The sequence below is a fragment of the Brienomyrus brachyistius genome, chromosome 7 (assembly GCF_023856365.1).
Source record: "Brienomyrus brachyistius isolate T26 chromosome 7, BBRACH_0.4, whole genome shotgun sequence".
NCBI classification, from domain to species: domain Eukaryota; kingdom Metazoa; phylum Chordata; class Actinopteri; order Osteoglossiformes; family Mormyridae; genus Brienomyrus; species Brienomyrus brachyistius.
The window spans coordinates 22,045,044-22,061,913 of NC_064539.1; the positions used below are offsets into that span (position 1 = coordinate 22,045,044).

At 44.5% G+C, this 16,870-nt stretch overlaps 3 protein-coding genes across 5 annotated transcripts; 1 reads left to right on the forward strand and 2 right to left on the reverse strand.

The window, feature by feature from the left end:
* Positions 1 to 169: 169 nt before the first annotated feature.
* On the reverse strand, positions 170 to 3,758 carry eri1 (exoribonuclease 1). Its single transcript, XM_049020266.1, has 7 exons — positions 3,487 to 3,758; positions 2,781 to 2,935; positions 2,478 to 2,694; positions 1,483 to 1,566; positions 1,285 to 1,394; positions 947 to 1,061; positions 170 to 860 (listed from the first exon to the last, which is right to left on the reverse strand). The coding sequence occupies exons 1-7, from the start codon at positions 3,535 to 3,537 to the stop codon at positions 618 to 620; spliced, it is 975 nt and encodes a 324-aa protein (XP_048876223.1). The 5' UTR covers positions 3,538 to 3,758; the 3' UTR covers positions 170 to 617.
* Positions 3,759 to 5,954: 2,196 nt separating this feature from the next.
* Positions 5,955 to 12,004, reverse strand: ppp1r3b (protein phosphatase 1, regulatory subunit 3B). 2 transcript variants are annotated; one of them, XM_049020269.1, is made up of 2 exons: positions 11,738 to 12,004; positions 5,955 to 8,035 (listed from the first exon to the last, which is right to left on the reverse strand). In XM_049020269.1, exons 1-2 carry the CDS (start codon positions 11,758 to 11,760, stop codon positions 7,147 to 7,149), a joined length of 912 nt encoding a protein of 303 aa, XP_048876226.1. In that variant the 5' UTR covers positions 11,761 to 12,004; the 3' UTR covers positions 5,955 to 7,146. The 2 variants fall into 2 exon arrangements, with proteins under 2 accessions (XP_048876226.1, XP_048876228.1); XM_049020271.1 differs by lacking the exon at positions 11,738 to 12,004 and adding an exon at positions 11,155 to 11,726.
* Positions 12,005 to 12,081: 77 nt separating this feature from the next.
* Positions 12,082 to 15,967, forward strand: LOC125746363 (uncharacterized). Of its 2 annotated transcripts, none has more exons than XM_049020272.1 (5): positions 12,082 to 12,186; positions 14,210 to 14,288; positions 14,489 to 14,664; positions 14,934 to 15,030; positions 15,239 to 15,967. In XM_049020272.1, exons 1-5 carry the CDS (start codon positions 12,182 to 12,184, stop codon positions 15,509 to 15,511), a joined length of 630 nt encoding a protein of 209 aa, XP_048876229.1. In that variant the 5' UTR covers positions 12,082 to 12,181; the 3' UTR covers positions 15,512 to 15,967. The 2 variants fall into 2 exon arrangements, with proteins under 2 accessions (XP_048876229.1, XP_048876230.1); XM_049020273.1 differs by having other exon boundaries at positions 14,937 to 15,030.
* Positions 15,968 to 16,870: the final 903 nt, after the last annotated feature.

The following is a 16,870-nucleotide window of genomic DNA, read 5'->3' on the forward strand; positions in this document are numbered from 1 at the left end:
CCCTCTTTACTGCTGTGCATTTGAAAGCGCTGTTTGCCTCGGTCATGCGGCAACTATCATGGCACCCCCACCCCCACCCACGGCACGCTAAGGCAGCTGGACAGCAGTGTCAGTCTGTAACCGGCTACGTGACCGAGAGGCCACCACAAGAAGCAGACCAGGCTCCTCCTGAAAGCTTTGAAGGCTTTTATTGATATTGATACATCTTTTTTAAAAAAAGAAAAACAGAAAAACGTCCCTTAAAACAAAATATTCATCAGTAATTACTGTCGTTTTTAATGAATGTACTGTTACTTTAACTGACAGTTTTAAGCATATTAAAACACCATCACGGTGAGGCGGGGGTACAGCAGGTCTCCCCCCACATAGATCACCATAGTAAAATCCATCCATCCATTTTCTATAGCAGCTTGTCCTATGCAGGGTTGCGGGGGTCCTGAGCCTATACTGGAAACTATGGGCGTATGGTGTAACCCAAATTAGTAAATCATCTTGGAAAGTGTGCTAAATGGAGACTGCTCCTACTGGCCACACCCCCACTTCCTGGCACTAAATTAAATTAAGATATCACATGTTAGTTCTTAATTAGGGGTGGCAGGGAGTTAGGCGATGGGCAGTCAATCCCGACTTCCTGGTTTATGTGGGGGCGGAGCTCCTTCCACGGGGGCGGAGCTGGGCACACTTGCCAGCTGGCCAGCATGCATGCGCTCGTTGACGCGGAGCTGGCAGCCGTCCTGCAGCATGCGCAGGGCGATGCGGGCAATGTTGCGCGAGTCGTCCAGGCCGGAGTGAGGCCGGCCCTCATAGCGCATGCCCAGCTTCTCCAGCATGCTGCTCAGCTTGGTCTGGGTCCGGGGTACCTGGAGAGATGTGGGGGAGGGGTTAATGTCTCACACCACTGGACCCTGTCCCCGCTCGCCAACACGTCGCTCGGCTCACTCCAAACCTTGTAAAAGTTGCCGTAGGATTTGCGAATGTTGATCCACTTCTTGGCGAACTTGGGGTAGCGGATTCGACTGATGTGACACTGAATCTTCAAAAACTTGTTCATGTCCCAAGACCTGCGGAGGAAAGTGTTCGAGAATTTTTAGGAGTGCTACCGTTTTCAGCCTGAAGATCCATTTACTGGGGAGCTGATGTCCTCATCCAGAGAGACTTTTTAGCGTCTAACACTAACACAGTCTGATACTCCACTGGCATCACTCATGCTAAGCTGCTCATTCCACAGCAGACAGTCACAGGCTGAGAAATAAGAGTTCAGGCTGCTGATGTCACCCGCCATACCCATCAGTCAGAACCGCATATTTGTACTTCGTTCCAAGTTCTTTCTTCTGAAGCCACAAAACAGCTCTACCCAGAACATCAGGGAAAACATCTGCCTTGTCCACCGTCTCCTGGGAGGGGAAAAAAGCAGGGGTGGTTAGGCAGGCAGCAGGTGCCCCCCAGGAGTAACACAACCACACGATGCACTGGGAGGCTCACCTGTGTTATTCCAGTGAGCTTCACACAGAATTCGGACAGCTGGGCGTTTAACACCGGCCTCACGTAGTCCTGGAAGGTGTCCTCCTGGAAGCAGAAGGGGAAAAGTGGCATTGGTGGATCACGGGACAGGCTAGGTGACCTGAAATGGGGACACTTCAGCAAGGGGACATTGTCTTCACATCAGTACCATAGGATGTCCCCAGGAAGCCAGGAGGCACAAAGCTGGAGACCACATCCCAGGGAAGACCAGAGCCCAGTGGGATCATCTCTCACTGCCTCTATGTCACTTTCTAAACATCAGGTCATGTCCAGTTTTGTTTATATGAAATACCTTCAAAACAGAAACGGCCTGCATCGGTTTGGGCATCCCACAGGATGGGAGCCGGACTGAGGAACCGTCAATTGGATCAGCACCTTGGAACCACCTAACGATCCATTAAGCAAAATATCCTGAACCTGACAGCGGCATGGAAACATGATACCACCACACTGAGCTCCAAAGGCTACCGTGGTTCATATTTTAAAGTCAAAATCAAAACACATTCATGAAAGGCCATTTTATGCTGCTCTTCTCCCCCCCCAGCTATAAGCCTTAACCGATATTTGGTACATACATCCTCTCCATAGGTTACAATGGGGTTACGATCTGATAAACCTATGGAAAATTCATTTTTACACAGTACAGCGAACCTAACAAACATCATAGCCTAGCACACGTTAAACATGTTTAGAACGCTAACGTTTGCCTACAGTTGTGCAAAATCGTTAACACGAAGCTTATTTTATAATAAATGTATTGAGTATGTCATGTAATTTATTGAACAATGAACTGAGAGTGAAAAACATTGACCATTTTTAAAGCTGAAATATCGTAACACTGACCATCGTAACCCAGGGAGCATCTGTAATCCACCCTATACTCCATGTGTGCTTTCTTGTTTTTGTACTAAACAATATCTTTAAAAAATTCAAACGAGGAGCGTGCTCAGACTCACGATCTCCAGCGTGCGTGTGTTGACCAGCACCATGGGGAACTCGATGATCTCGTGCTGGAAGTCAGGGGCGTTGATCTCCTCGCAGGTGGCCTCAAAGTCCACCACGCAGATGTAGTCGTAGTAGGTGTCAGTCGCCCCACTTGCTGCCATCGACTGCTGCAGCTTCTGCTTCTTGCAGTGGCTCTTTAAACGCTTGCGGAGCACATCCTTCACACCCCTGAGACACGAGAGGGAGGGTGAGCATCACTCCTAGGCCCAGAAGGGGTGGTCAGCCCCACCCAACAGCCCCCCCAAAAGCCACACCTGGTATCCAGCTTCAGGTCTGCCAGTTTCACTCGCAGCTCCTCCTTCGTCATGCGGTTGATGTGCCCGTTTGCGAGGGCGATCTCTTTGTACACGGGGTCGCTGAACTCACCTCTGGAAGGCGGTGTGGCTCGGCTGTCACTGCAGTGCTCTGCCTGTGGTGGGGGGTGTCGACAGCGGCAGAGACGCTACTTAAACTGACATGCCACCATGGTTAGAGTGTATAACCTGGACAGCACCCAGATCGCGTCCAAAAATGACGACAACACTCGTATACGAAGCACTATAACGGAGTATCTACCTTAAGACGGCATGGTGAACTGATCTGTAAGTTTAATTTGGATTATCAGTTTAACCCTAGCGATAATCATACAAAAACTTCGTCAATACAGATTTCCGCCGACTTGCGTTCGCATTTGGAACAGGGACCCCCGGAGTCACTTTGGGCGCATCTCGATAGTGTAGCTGTCCATCATATATACGTTCCTATATTTATACAGTATTACTAGATAGTTATGGACAGTGCCTGCCCATTCTCCTGCATATGTTACACTAAGCGATACACCCGATAACTTCCTACTACATCCAATTTCAGGGGTCTCTAAATCAGTGTGTTTGGACCTCGGACGGGACTCGATTGGGCGTAACTTACCGTAAGACTGTTCTTTTGTATATAAATGTACCTGTAACGCGGATGATCACTCACCGGGCTGGTTTGGTCCTCACACTCCCGCACGTTCTCCTTCTGCTCTTCCATGCTTCACGGCTCCGCCGAGCCGTAGCCCGTGGGAGTCCGAGAGCTGGCCCTAAGCACCCGTGCTAGCAGTCGCCGAGAGGCCGAGGTGAGCCGGCTGCAATGAGGGCGGGACGCTTCCGACAACCGCGGTTAAAATAGGCGCCGACTAGCCGACGATTTCAAACACCAGTAAGCGGACATTCCGCGTCTCGTTGGCTTATACTTACACGGCGATGCGGGGGGGGGGGGAAATGCGCCACCTAGCAGCCCGGAGGAACGCCAACAAGTAGTTTCAAGTCCTTTTTTATAATGCCATTTGTTTTGTCAAAAAGCTAACAAATTATTAATATGTTTTTAGATTAAGTGACTTTGGAATGCGAGTTATTCACCTTAAATTTTTCGACTAGGCCACCATACCGTTTATCATCCATAGGGCTGCTGGCTGATGTCAGGTCCTCCTGAATGAAAGTGATTGAGAAATCAGTTGACATATCCACTGAAATATCCACCAGGATATTCCAACAGATGGTATCTTTTGTGCCATTGTGTGTGTGTGTGTGTGTGTGTGAGGGAGGGGGGGGGTCCTGCATAATCATGTTTCTGCTCATGTCAATCACATGAAAATAACAGAAGCACCTGACATTTTACAGGTGCATCCATCCATCCATCCATCCAATACCAAAAGCCAATTTCCCACAGTAAGTGACACACGCCACAGCCCATATGCAGGTGCCTTCTACACTGCAGGTCTTTGGGCTGTGGGGGGGATTCTGGAATAGCCAAGTGAAATATACACTGGGGGTGATGTAAGCTTGCCACAAAGAGGACAGGACCCACATCGCTGACCTGACACTTGACAGACGTATCTCAGCGTATCCTGGTACGTCCTTAGCTCTGTACACCACAGCTGCACCCCAGGGCCAGACTAATGTCTCTGGGGGCCCTAGGCTGGCATGGGTAGGGGGCTCCCCAAATCTTTTTAGAGCACTTTGGGGATTATTGTTTGTAGCATAAAGAGGAACGAGAGGGAATTAAAATGTAACATGAATAATATACTATTCAAAGTGCAGGGCGCTAGCGCTAAAACTTACCAAGCAGGATGGGGGAGGGAGTGCTATCTGTAAAATTTGCCAACGGGGGGAGGCTATATAATGATATGTAACCAAAACTGCAATGTAAATCGTTTGGAGCAGACATTGGTGTATGCATTTTATTACAAAAAAAAAAAAGCATACATCAGCAGGGGGCGCCCTAGAGCACAGGGTCCAGGGTTGTGTCCCTCCCTCCCCCACATTCTGCCCCTGCTACACCCAACTGTACTACTAACCAGTTTAAAATGAACTCAGTGATCTGTTATTGGTTTGCATTACAGTGAGATATGACTAACAATGCAAGTAGCACCTCTGTTTAATAGCGCCCGAGTTATCCTCTCGACATGCCCTGTCATGAACCTTCAGGTTCCTAGAAAAGTGATCATGGTTGGAATCACCTGAGAAAAAGGGTAACAAAAAGTGTGCCGTTTCCACTCAGCCAACGTCTCTCACGTCTGGCTGACTCTAGTCTCAGGTTCTCTGACAGACAGCTGGAAATTTCCACTAGAGCACCAGTAACATGTCACCATAAAAACAGGTTTAAGATGACAGCTAATCGCGGGACATAATGCGGATTTCACAATGGCAGCTCCCTACCTTTACGTGCAGCTCTCACAGAGAAACAGTTCATTTGACTACGGAAGAATCCAGCCGCCATGTAGCTTATCAGCCACGACTCGCACATGTGGATACAGGTCAGCAGGGGTTACAGGCTCCGTGCCAGAGTCCATGTTCCACCTGCCCTCTAGTTAAATTCCTCATTAAAGCTTGACATACATTTATTGATCAGTTGAAAAGCTTCTCAATCTCCTTGAAAAATGTCTTTAATGTAAAGTAACTGTTAGTTGAATATTATTTCAATGCTCCTACTCAATATAAAATTGGAAGCTAGGGAGGGACAACCCAATCGAAAGGAAAGTATTCACCTCGAACCTGTGGTTGAAACGATGCTAAAAATGTCAAGTAGTTACCCATAAGAGAGACCGTTTACATGAATAAGCAAGAACGCTAGCACAAAACAGCAGAGGCACGAGGCCTGTGCCTGTAGCCGCACTGACGGATCATTATGGGATACCTTACGGGACAACAAACCATCAAAAGCAATGCAGGTAAGAGTTTGCAACACCGCCAAAAGAAGAAGCAGGAGAATTCAAATCTTTATTTTGCGAATCATTTTTACATTGCATTTAAAAACAGTACACAAAGCAGACAACACTACATTTGAGGAGGGGGGGGGGGGGGTTTCCAGTCCCCCCCCCCAAATCAGCCTGTTCGTACTTTACAACAAACAGCAATCCCTTTTTTAATTTTTTTTTTTTTTAGAAAAAGCAGAAATAACATTTAAAATTGTTTGAAAGTGATTTTATTCAATGCAAATCAGTAGCCTGGAAGAACATCTGAACCCCACCAATGACGGCACTAGTTAAAGCAACAGTCCATGGTGATTTTTTTTTCCTTTTTTCTTTTTTAAATTCAAAACCTCTTTTTGTGACAAAGCAAGAAATTAAACTTTAAATTGTAATGCTGAATTTGAAAAAGTGCAATTCATAATTGAATTTAAACCCACTAACAGGGAGAATCCTTAACACGACCTGCCCATTTGTTTTAAAAATAAGCCAACTGACACAGGTGACTAGCAGTCACCTTCACTGAGCAGTCTTAACACTTTAAACAAGTGGAAGTTTACATTCAATCATATTTTACAGATAAAACCATGCTACAGTGCCAAAAGCAGAACATCCTGGAAATAACTCAACTTACAAAAACAAATATATATATATATATTCAGTCAAATTAAAAATTTTAAAATTTCATGTACCTTTCCTTTGCCTCCAGCAGGGGGCAGCCTGGTGCAGAGCCAATCTGACAAAATCTGGCTCAGATGTGCAGTTTGGGACACCAAGCTCCAGCAGCAGCGATTGACCTTATTGGCCAGGCTGTGGCATAGGCAGCCCCTTCCCACAGCCCCAACAGTTACAGAGCCGAAGCAAACCCGGTCTTCCACAGCTGCACTCTCCCTGGTACCATCTCCGTTAACCTGCTCGACTTAAATCCCTGAGCTTGCAGAATTTAAGGGAAAAACAAGAATGACAGTTAACCGTGAGCATTTCATGAGATCCAGCAGCTCACGTCTACTTCAAAACGACCCAGGTAGGCCAATGTGCACAGAAATGCACGTCGTTTACCTCAAGGACCATAAGCACCAGAGCTCCTGCCTGCAGGAAGTCAACCTGCAACAGTCAAGATCCACCGAAGCTATTCCACAGAGCGCAAACCAGCCCAATCACCATGACGACTACAGGCATTTAACAGTGGACGTCAATGATCTAATCCTGTTAAATGATGTAACCTGCATTGCACTTTGCATATAATATTGCACAAATCAGTGACTTTGCAACTGCGGACTGCTGACTGTGGGAGGCAAGAACATTCGACTACTGCATACACAATCTGAAAACATCCCTCGACCCCCAACCGATCTCCCGAGTCCTGTTCTTCTGGAAGGAAGCCATGAAAGGAAGTCCTCACTTCCCTTTAGTCAATAATACGGCCCAATTTCTTGATACCCGGCATAGCTCGGCCACTCTGGGAAGATTCCGTGAGAGCAGCGGGGACTGCCATAGCGGTCAAAGTGTATGCCCAATTGGTCGAGGCCTAGCCCTTGATGTCCACTAGGGGCAGTGTTCTTCAGTGCTGACTGGATGATCCTGTAGTTCTGGCCATGGTTGCTGTCCCAGTAGGTGCAGCCAGCGACCTCGTAGGAGACTGCAAACTCGACGCGCTTGTGCGGGTGCAGCTGCTCGGGAATAGCCACCTCGAAGGAGAAGGTGTCACGGTCAGATGCTCCATAGGTGTCCCTCACAAACTGACACTCGACGTCCTCGTGGCTCTTCCACGTGTCAAAGGTGATGCGGATCTTGACGCTCTTCTCAAACGACAGGTTCTTGACCTTCACAGTACCTGCAAGAGATCTCTCCTTCAACACGCAGTGCTCCAGACACACACGCTCCCGGTCCAACCTCTGCCGGAACTCCACGTAGTCCGAGGACGGTTGGGCGAAATCTAGGACCAGACGCCCCTCATCCGGGACCGGGCTGACCATAGGACTCAGGAATTCTGAGATGTTGCACGGAATGTCAATGGGATCCTCAAACTCGGAGAACACCTTGACCGTGGTTAGCGCTTGCCCCTTGTGGTCAGCAAAGGACACCTGCTTCTTGGCCTTGCCAAGCTCCTCATTCTCTCCAGCGTGACGCGATCGTGGTGGCCGCGGCGTCACTTGTAGGTTGGAACAACGGAGGAGGCACGGCCTCAGAGGCTCAACCAGCCTCGGCACTCGCCTGCAGCACAACTCTTCCCCGGACAGGTAGAGCGGTAATGCCAGATCTGCAGGCATCGCCGATCTGTGGGGCAGGAAGCCAAATACACTGTGGGTAGAAAGACGAGGAGAGAGGGTGAGACAAACGCAGCGTTTCATGGCACTGACATTTTCAGCTGAGGGGTTAGAGCCTTTTCCGCTTCCTGTTTGGAGGTGCGTGCAGAATCTTGTGATCATACTACATTTGTCTATAGACAGAGGGTCACGACCACACATGCGTACAGCAATGATGTCCCACCAGACTATGAGAGGGCAGATGTATTGCAGCGAACACAAATACGAGCAGCGCAGTGAAATGGGTAAACTTCATGAACCGTTTTGAAGTTGTTAGGCTCGGACTGTATTGCGGTTAAATTTGAAATTCTTACAACAGGAATTTTGAAATCTCATCAAGATTTCAAAATGCTGGAATAGTGTTGAATAGTGAAAATACCAGATGAGTGATTCTATAATTAAGAAAAAAAAGCTAATTTGTCAGAAACTCAAGTATTTCACTGAAAACATTCAATCTTAAATCAATTATTGAAAAACACAAGCTACCTGGTTTTTTTTTTCTTCTTTCAATTAGAAAAACAAGTTTTTTACAGTATAAATCAACACTCACAGAAAAATGATACATCTTATTGTACCTCAGTAACAATTTCACAGTAACAAAATTGACAATTTTATACTTAAGACAAAAACTCCGCTTGCTAGCATAAATGCTAACAAATGGCAATAATCAAATCATGGTTAAAAGGCAAACATCTGTGATCAATAATCAATGGCGCTTTGCTTGTATTACAGTAACAAGTTTCACATTAAAAAAAACTTGGTCTGAATAGTTAAGTTTAAAATAATTTCAGAGAGCAGCATACAAACCTCCATGTGCCTAAGATATTATCAGTAAGGGAAAGGGACCGTCATTTCCTGTAGCTTACAGAATTGTGGGGGAAAACATTCTTCCACCAGTTTAAGAGGAAAGTAAATGGTAACAATTGATGCAAGATTCCAACATGAGAGATTTAAGTTACTTAAAAATAAACTTATGAAATTGACTATTTAGGCATTTTATAAATAAAATGTTACCAAAAGAAAAGTAATGGAAAATATTTTTTATTGTACAGCAATCCATGATAGATAAAAACCACTGACCAGTCTGGACAAGAAATCATGTTTTTCCAGCTACATAGGAGACTTTTAAAAGAAAATTGTGTTATGACCTGTGACATCTTGTACGTAAAATTACTAAAATGAGAAAAAGCCATTTGAGCAAAGGCCAAAAATGACCCTGGACACCAAATCTACCCGCAATTATAAAATAAAAAAAAAAAAAAACATATGCGACGGTACAGCCTATTGTCTGGAGAGTAAGAAATTAGATACGCAGGTACCTCCGAATCTTCTCAAACAAACACACGCCATCTCTATTCTATCTTGGTTGACCTCAGCCCTGTGAAAATCCAGTGCTGCCACCTACTGGAAACACCTGGCCGATATCCTTGCACATGCATAGTCAACGATGACCTGCATGATTTCAGTTGGATGAAAAAAATGTGGACTACAAACACCGTCTGGCGAAAGCCCCTGGTGATGAAATTTAGGTTACTTTTCCTGCGCGCGACTGAAAGCACACGTGAAAAAGTGAAGTTCCTCGCACGAACCGGCTGTAAGACGCCCATGTCTGTTCTTCCTAAATTGAGCAGACTCCTTTCAGACACGCCAGGCTCTTTCACAGAATCCTGCCTCAGATCCACTAACGATGTCCCAGCAGCAAGACGACCCCCGACCCCCCCGCCTGTGCTGTTTGCAAAGCGGCACCAACAGTATACCTCTATCACAGAGGAGGCACCTCCAAAATATGAAAGACTCTCACTAATACTTAGTCCTGCCTGTGTAAAAAAAAAAAACAAAAAAAAACACTTTTCTTTATCATCTGATTATTGCTAGTTCAAAGTCCGCTGGATGTTGCTCAAAGTCTAAAAAGGTTCATCCCTAATTTTGGATTTCAAATACACCTGTTATCTGGCTTCAACCTGTGGGCCCAATATATTTACAATATTATTATTATGTGAATAAAAGTTGCGATAAGCACGACGGACGGTACCGGCGTTTATGCTTCAATGGGCTCCGCACCCCACCTGTATACGCTGGGCTGAAATGCATTTATTATCTTGTAAATAATCTGTAGGGTTTGCAAACTACCACAACTGTTTTGATGTAGCTAATTTTAGGTTTATATATATATATATATATATATATATATATATATATATATATATATATATATATATATATATATATATATATATATATATATATATATATATATAGATTTGCCATAAGACTTCTTTCATGAGCGTCACGTCACATGCGTGAGTTGGCAAGCCTGAAGTACAGTAGTCCACACCTGAGTTCCCTTATCGTCACTAGTATGCCTTGCATAGGCATCGTCCTTTTCCAAGCCTATTTTCTGGCACTACTGTAGCTATTCTATGGAGCTGCTTTAACGTTGTTAATTATGTAAAAGGTTAAGGCATTATAATAAGACCCCGTAACAGAACACCACCAACGACGATCACTAGAAAATGAAAACGCTCTAACAAGAATGAGAGCCGGAGATACTCGTACGTTTATTAATTTTGCATTATTTTCTCTCTAAACAGCCATTTGTGACCGACTCAACAGAGGGCGATCCACGGTCATGGTGTACAACCGTACAGCTATTTCGATGTGGGCCGCAAGCGAGAGCATAAACTGTCCGGTCGCAGTTATTTTCATGTCTATAATTAAAGACTGATCACAGTATGGAACATGCCATGTAGAAATCTGAAGACCGGCACATACTGGTTTATTTACTCGTCGGATGTGGACATCGATTTGACGGTACTCAAATAGACAAATAATAAAACTACTTTTTAATTATTAAAACCACACAATGTAAATTTCTGATGTTAAGTCATCTTCCACAGAACACACACAGAATATTAAAAGCCTCAATTAAACAGTCTGGATGCGTTTCACTAGTTAAAGGGCGAGATGCTCTGGCAATTTAAGCAGATTCTAACAGAAGTACTTAGCAATGGGTTTGCAAGTTACATTTCGGAAAGCTGCCCCCCCCTGCCGTGACTGATAGTAATTGATAGTGTTTCATTCCCCTTAGTCTGATTGGCAAACAGAAAATATTACCTTTGGCAATCCATTCATTCTGCATTTCACAAAGCAAAATTATCTACGCGTCCATAGTTTGTGTTTCTTCCTGGTTTTACCAGCCAAGTAGGTGACTTAATATAATTTCCTGGTTTCTATTCCGACTGATACGCGCAGAGCAGAAGCTGTGACACTGCTGCGATGTGCGCCCGTTTTAAAAGGCAGGAACGCCGCATGTGAAAGAGGACGAAAGCAGCTCGCTCGGCAGAGGGACGGGGAAATGCCTCTTAATAACGTCTTAATAAATCAGCTCCTTCTCCGTGGGACGTTTTTTTATCGCCAGCTTTGCAAATTAAAACAAAAAAAGGTAGATGAAGACCAAGACCAATGCAGAGGTTATACCCTTACATTATTACATGGTAAAGGACAAACATAAACAGAAATCACTCAAACAATACTTTGAATCTCGTGCACCAAGAGAAGTATTTGTAAATAAAGGCTGCGGAGACAAAAGGAAGCAGTAAACCAAAATTAAAAGTGGATGCAACTAAAAGCCCAAACAACAAAACAATCTATTACAGTTTAATTAATTATTGGAGTATGAAACCCCAGCCAAACTCACCTGGTGCAGTTCATCTGAAACATTTATAAACGTCAGCAGAGGTGACCTTACTCCCGCGAAATGCCGCGCCGTGTGAATATCTTAATTTTTTTGAACCATAGATTAACCTCTATAAAATTCAATAAACGCCTCGTTAGAACCCAGCTTGGTCAAATAGGCCATGGCATCTGCACTCCAGCTTGGGAGCAGAACGGGCTTTCTAGATCAAATTGCGTTCACGTGGACGCGTCCAGACAGCCAATCAGCAAGAGGCTGGCAGGCATGACACCGTGTCCAAGGGAGCGCCGGTCAGTGCACGTTCACGCGGTGCGCGGCACCCGCGGGGTTAAAGATCGCCGCTTTCACCCCCACGGACAACTGCATTGTTTATAGTGACCGGGGCTTGCAGGAGCACGTGTGTCATAGTCATGCAGCTTATGTAGGCCCTGTCTACTTGCATCAAATATGAGGCAAGTAAAGGAAAGCGGTAACTTAGAACTGATTATATTGTCTATTACTTATGATAATATGCATCACGCTGTATTTAAACTAAAAGACGCATGTCAGTGTTGGATTGACCGTGCCATAGCTATTCAACGTGCTCCATTCTGATCGAAACGTGTTTGAAAAACGCCTTTTTGTGAAGACGCCTATTAAGGACCCCCGAAGTTATGTGACTAATGTTTGAATTGCAGCTTCAGTTAGGATATCAACACGTTACATCGCTCGTTGTAAAAATGTACGAAAGAGTAACAAAATCGCGCGAAAAACGTTATTTTTAAGATAGCGAAAGCACAGGCCTAATTTTAAGGTATTAATCCTTAAATTCCCAAATATCCCAGAATTACCAATTTGAGTTGATTTGCATGCGATAAGAATGTTTTGACAAAATACTTGCTATTTTGAACACAACATTTATACTGAGCAACTGGGCCTGTCATTGACAGCCCTATAGTCATGGCTTCGAAAATATATATAAAAATAAATCGTAACAAATTATTAGTTAAATTTGAGGGGTAGGGGGATAGATATGTGGAGACGACAGTATACCTAATTCAGGATTTCTATTCGAAATATTTATTTCGGAATAACTAGATTACGTACGAAATAAGAGGATTTTCAGTGAAATTTATTTATTAATAGGCCTACTGCATGCAGGAGCGTAGGGAAATGTAATCTGGTTTCATTTATCCCCCCCACCTTTGTATCTAAATTATGAAGTTAAGTTGTGACTCCCCCCGGTATCAAACTTTCTCCGACGCCGTTTACTGTATACGACAATTTTTTGACACAGCGGATTAACTGTACGACTAAATAATCCACTGCCATATAATAATTAAGGTTACGATTTTGCCGTTCTGAGTTAGGAAATTAGCATCCATAACATTTTTTAAGGCTCCGGTGGTAGTAAATGGTAAATAATCTGTAGGCCTATACCTGAATATAAACGTCACCCAATCATTTAATATTATGTATTTCCATCCAGTGATGTGTACTTTTCAAGAGGCAAGTGATCAATAGAGGGGGGTGGGGGGCGTACTTTAAGCGTGATCGTCGGTGACCCCCCCCCCCGCCTGCTTCTGTCTTCTTCGTATTTAATCCATCTGCATATGTTGAAATGATCCAAATATGTTTTCAGTTCATTTGGCCTGAAATATGGAAAATCATAGTCGTAAATCTGTGTTTGGGATTCACCGGGGAATGGAAACGACGTTTACGGGAAAATTTACTTATTACTTTTCTCTTTTCTCGTGAATATTGTGATAATATGGAAATAATGAGCTGTTTCTCTCACTGTGAAGAACGAAAACGTCCTTGTTTACCATTTATGTGACGTAATGGCATAGTTAAAATACATTATTTTCCTTCCTATGAACGTTTTAATATAGTCACATTATATTTATTTATATAAAAGTAAAATTTTAATTTATGGGTAGACCTAAACAGAAAACGATGCAAATTGCGTTTTCAATTGTGGGAAATTACCTTTTTTCCTTTACAGCTTATTACCATTGTTTTTGCCCGTTTCGCGTTTAATCAGAGTAATTTCTACCCATAACTCAATTCTGTTACAGGTCTCTTGGGTTTTTTGAAGTGCCTATTCTTTATAATTAGTTGAACGTTCAGTTTTGAGCCGAATGACTCCCAGAAGCACAATCCTTTTCTCCCTTTCGCACACTTTTCTCCGAATATGGGCTGTCAGCGATCGAACCATTTTAACTGCAGTCTGCATGGGTATAAACGAATTGCTTCACTGTGGTGCACGATGCCGGATGAAAATACTGTCAGATAAAATCACGTTAATACATAGCTGGTATATAGTTATGTGGTCAGTAGGTTAGAACTTTGACTCATTTAGTGATGAATGTGATGTAGATCGACACTGAAATACGGTATGTCTTTGGTGATGAGCATGCAGCAATCTGCCCTTTCAAGGAGCGAGAGTACCGATTCATTTTCTATGTCTCTCTGTCTTCTCCCTACTTGACAAAGGTGTCATCCTCCGTGGTCACAGCTACGGGCAAAATGTTGCTTCTTCCCCGTCAGGAAAAAATCCGGAGGAATTTGGATGGTAAGTATGTTTAAAATTAAATATTCTGTTTCCGCACAGTCCAGTAATTAAGAATGACGGATAGGAAATCCCAAAACAGAATTTTACTGTCGTTGCATTTATCCAGTCGTTCAGACGGTGTTATTAGTTTATTATTTATTTTTGCTTTTAAGTAGCAATTAAGGAATTGCTTTAAAGTAACGTCGCTTCCCATTTTATAGTGCAAGCGCATCTTGAAGCCAATTCGATCGATCCTACGGCTCCTGGGAGAGGGCGACATCTCACGGCCCATCGAGGAACTGCAAGCCTTCTACTACTGCATCCTAGTCGTCGATCGCTACCTTCGCGGCGCGCTGCCGAGACGCGCGTCACCGGAGGACCGAGAGCGCTGGGAGGTGTATGTTCTTATAATAATAAGCACAAAAACAATATCGCACAAACCTGGCAATACAAAATCAAATCACACGTTATTCTTAATACATTTAATCTAATCAAAAGCAAAATGGACGTAACCACACAATGTCGGTATCAGCATGTGATTGTGCATTGACTTGTACACACAGAACGCGCACCTTTATCCACGTGCAAATAAAGATCAGGCCTGGCGGGGGGGGCAGGGGTTGTTTTGTCCAGCATGGAGAGGGAGTGTTTTGCTTTTCTTTTCAGCAGCCTGTGGGAGTATGTCTCTCTCCACACCATGTTCCAGGGGCGGGAACTGCACAGTCTGTACACACAAAGTCTAAAAGGCTGCCACAGCTTCGAGGTGAGCGGCACTTCTACCCTCCAAGATGAGCCAAGACTTTTTGTTTGTCTTATTTCCTTATTTTTGTGTATTCCTCGATCCATGTCTCTGTGCCACATTGAGGCAAAACAAATGACTTGAGGAAATGGCACTCAGTTCACACAACGCAGTGCTGTCCTGCTGGACAGCCCGATGACAACTGCTCTTGTCATGTCTCTCGGTTGCCCAGGCAACCTGTGATGGGTGGCGCTACAACTTTTTGGCAAGTCGGCTGCTCAGGGCCTGCGCTGACCTTCCAAGGCTTTTCCTGGCCTGGGGTCTCCACAGCGCCCGGACGTTGACGTGGGAACCAGAGGCAGCTGCACTGGGCCCCTCGGCCCAGAATGGCTGCTCGGCAAGTGAGAGAGCAAGGAAGTTGCAGAGGAGTAGAAAAGGGGGCGAAGATTTAGCTAGATTTACCAGCTCACGGAGCAAGAATGAGGCAGGCTACCTTTCAGCTTAAAAGACAGAAAATCCTTCACTTCAGACATCTTTTCTCCAGGATGAGAAATGAGGCCTTTCAGTTCGGAAAAGAACTCCCTAATGGATCGCGTTCACGTATTGCAATAAAATGGCTCCTATCAAAGATAAATGATTTGCCAGCCTTCGCTCTTTTGATCATTGGAAAGTCTAGATGAATGAGCTTCACAAGCCTGCTGTCTTATCTGCTAAGAAGGTGCTGAGGTGGCGTTGGCAAAAATGTGAATTATTGAGCTTTGTTGCGACACCGGGCCAGCCAGACTAACTGTGCAGTGGCACGTTCACTGCACTGTCAGCAGGGGGCTTTCATGCAGCCTTGGCACACCTCCCATAACATTTTAATGACCTGCTATATAATTATTGGACGTGAAGTGTTTTATCTAGAAGTATCAGTTAATCTGCTGTAATAAAAATGAACCTTTGTTGATGTGAGACAGAATGAGCCTGATGCTTTCTGCAGCCTTTCTGTGTCCCCAAACAATCTGTTTCTGGTTCACATTGACCAGAAGGCTCTACTGCCATTTTCCAACCGCCCATTCGACTGGTCTTATTGGTTTAGTTGACGTTAGTTGACGGCGCTTAGTATGAGTAATTCCCGACGGCTGATTTGTACATATGCGTCGAGCCTAAGCCGTAATCACGCACATGGCCTACACCGTATAACCAATCTGACGTGAGCATTCCTGCACCTCTCTGGAGACACAAGCCTGAATGCTAGTTAGCGGTGTTAAGTTTCACACCTTTCAGGGTTTGCTGTATAATGATAGTTAAATTTAAAGGACTTTCCAGCTGTGGAATTAGTATATATTGTGCATGTTTTTGTTTATTTAACAAAATGTTAGTGATCTTCACTACTTTGAAATAATATGTTGAAATGCACTATATAGCTGATCTGTGTCTGCTTTCTCACCACTGATGCATGTTTTCGGTGCCTGACTTGCCTTTATGTCTGGTTTTTCTTTTTAATAAACAAGGACCAGCCTGCCGAGTCCATGGAGAAGCAAATACGTATTTACTAATCGGACCAATCAGAATCGTAGGGGCTATAGCACGACGCATCAAAGCATCGTGAAATGTTACAAAGCTGGCTGCTCTTAACTGGAACAGTTTAGCTTAAGTATGTTTTTCAGGCATTTGACAGCACTCCCGCGCTGCACATCCCTCCCAGGAAAAGTTTACGTGCTTATCGGACAGTGCTTCTTGGCTGCGCTGATAAGTTATTTCGGGCTTCCAGTGCTGCCTGCTTCCTGGGAAACATTTTCCTGTTGCTGCATTTAACCCATATTTCTCAAGGGAGTGGCACGCGAGCGGACAGCACAGTCCGGCCTGTGACCTGGCGTCC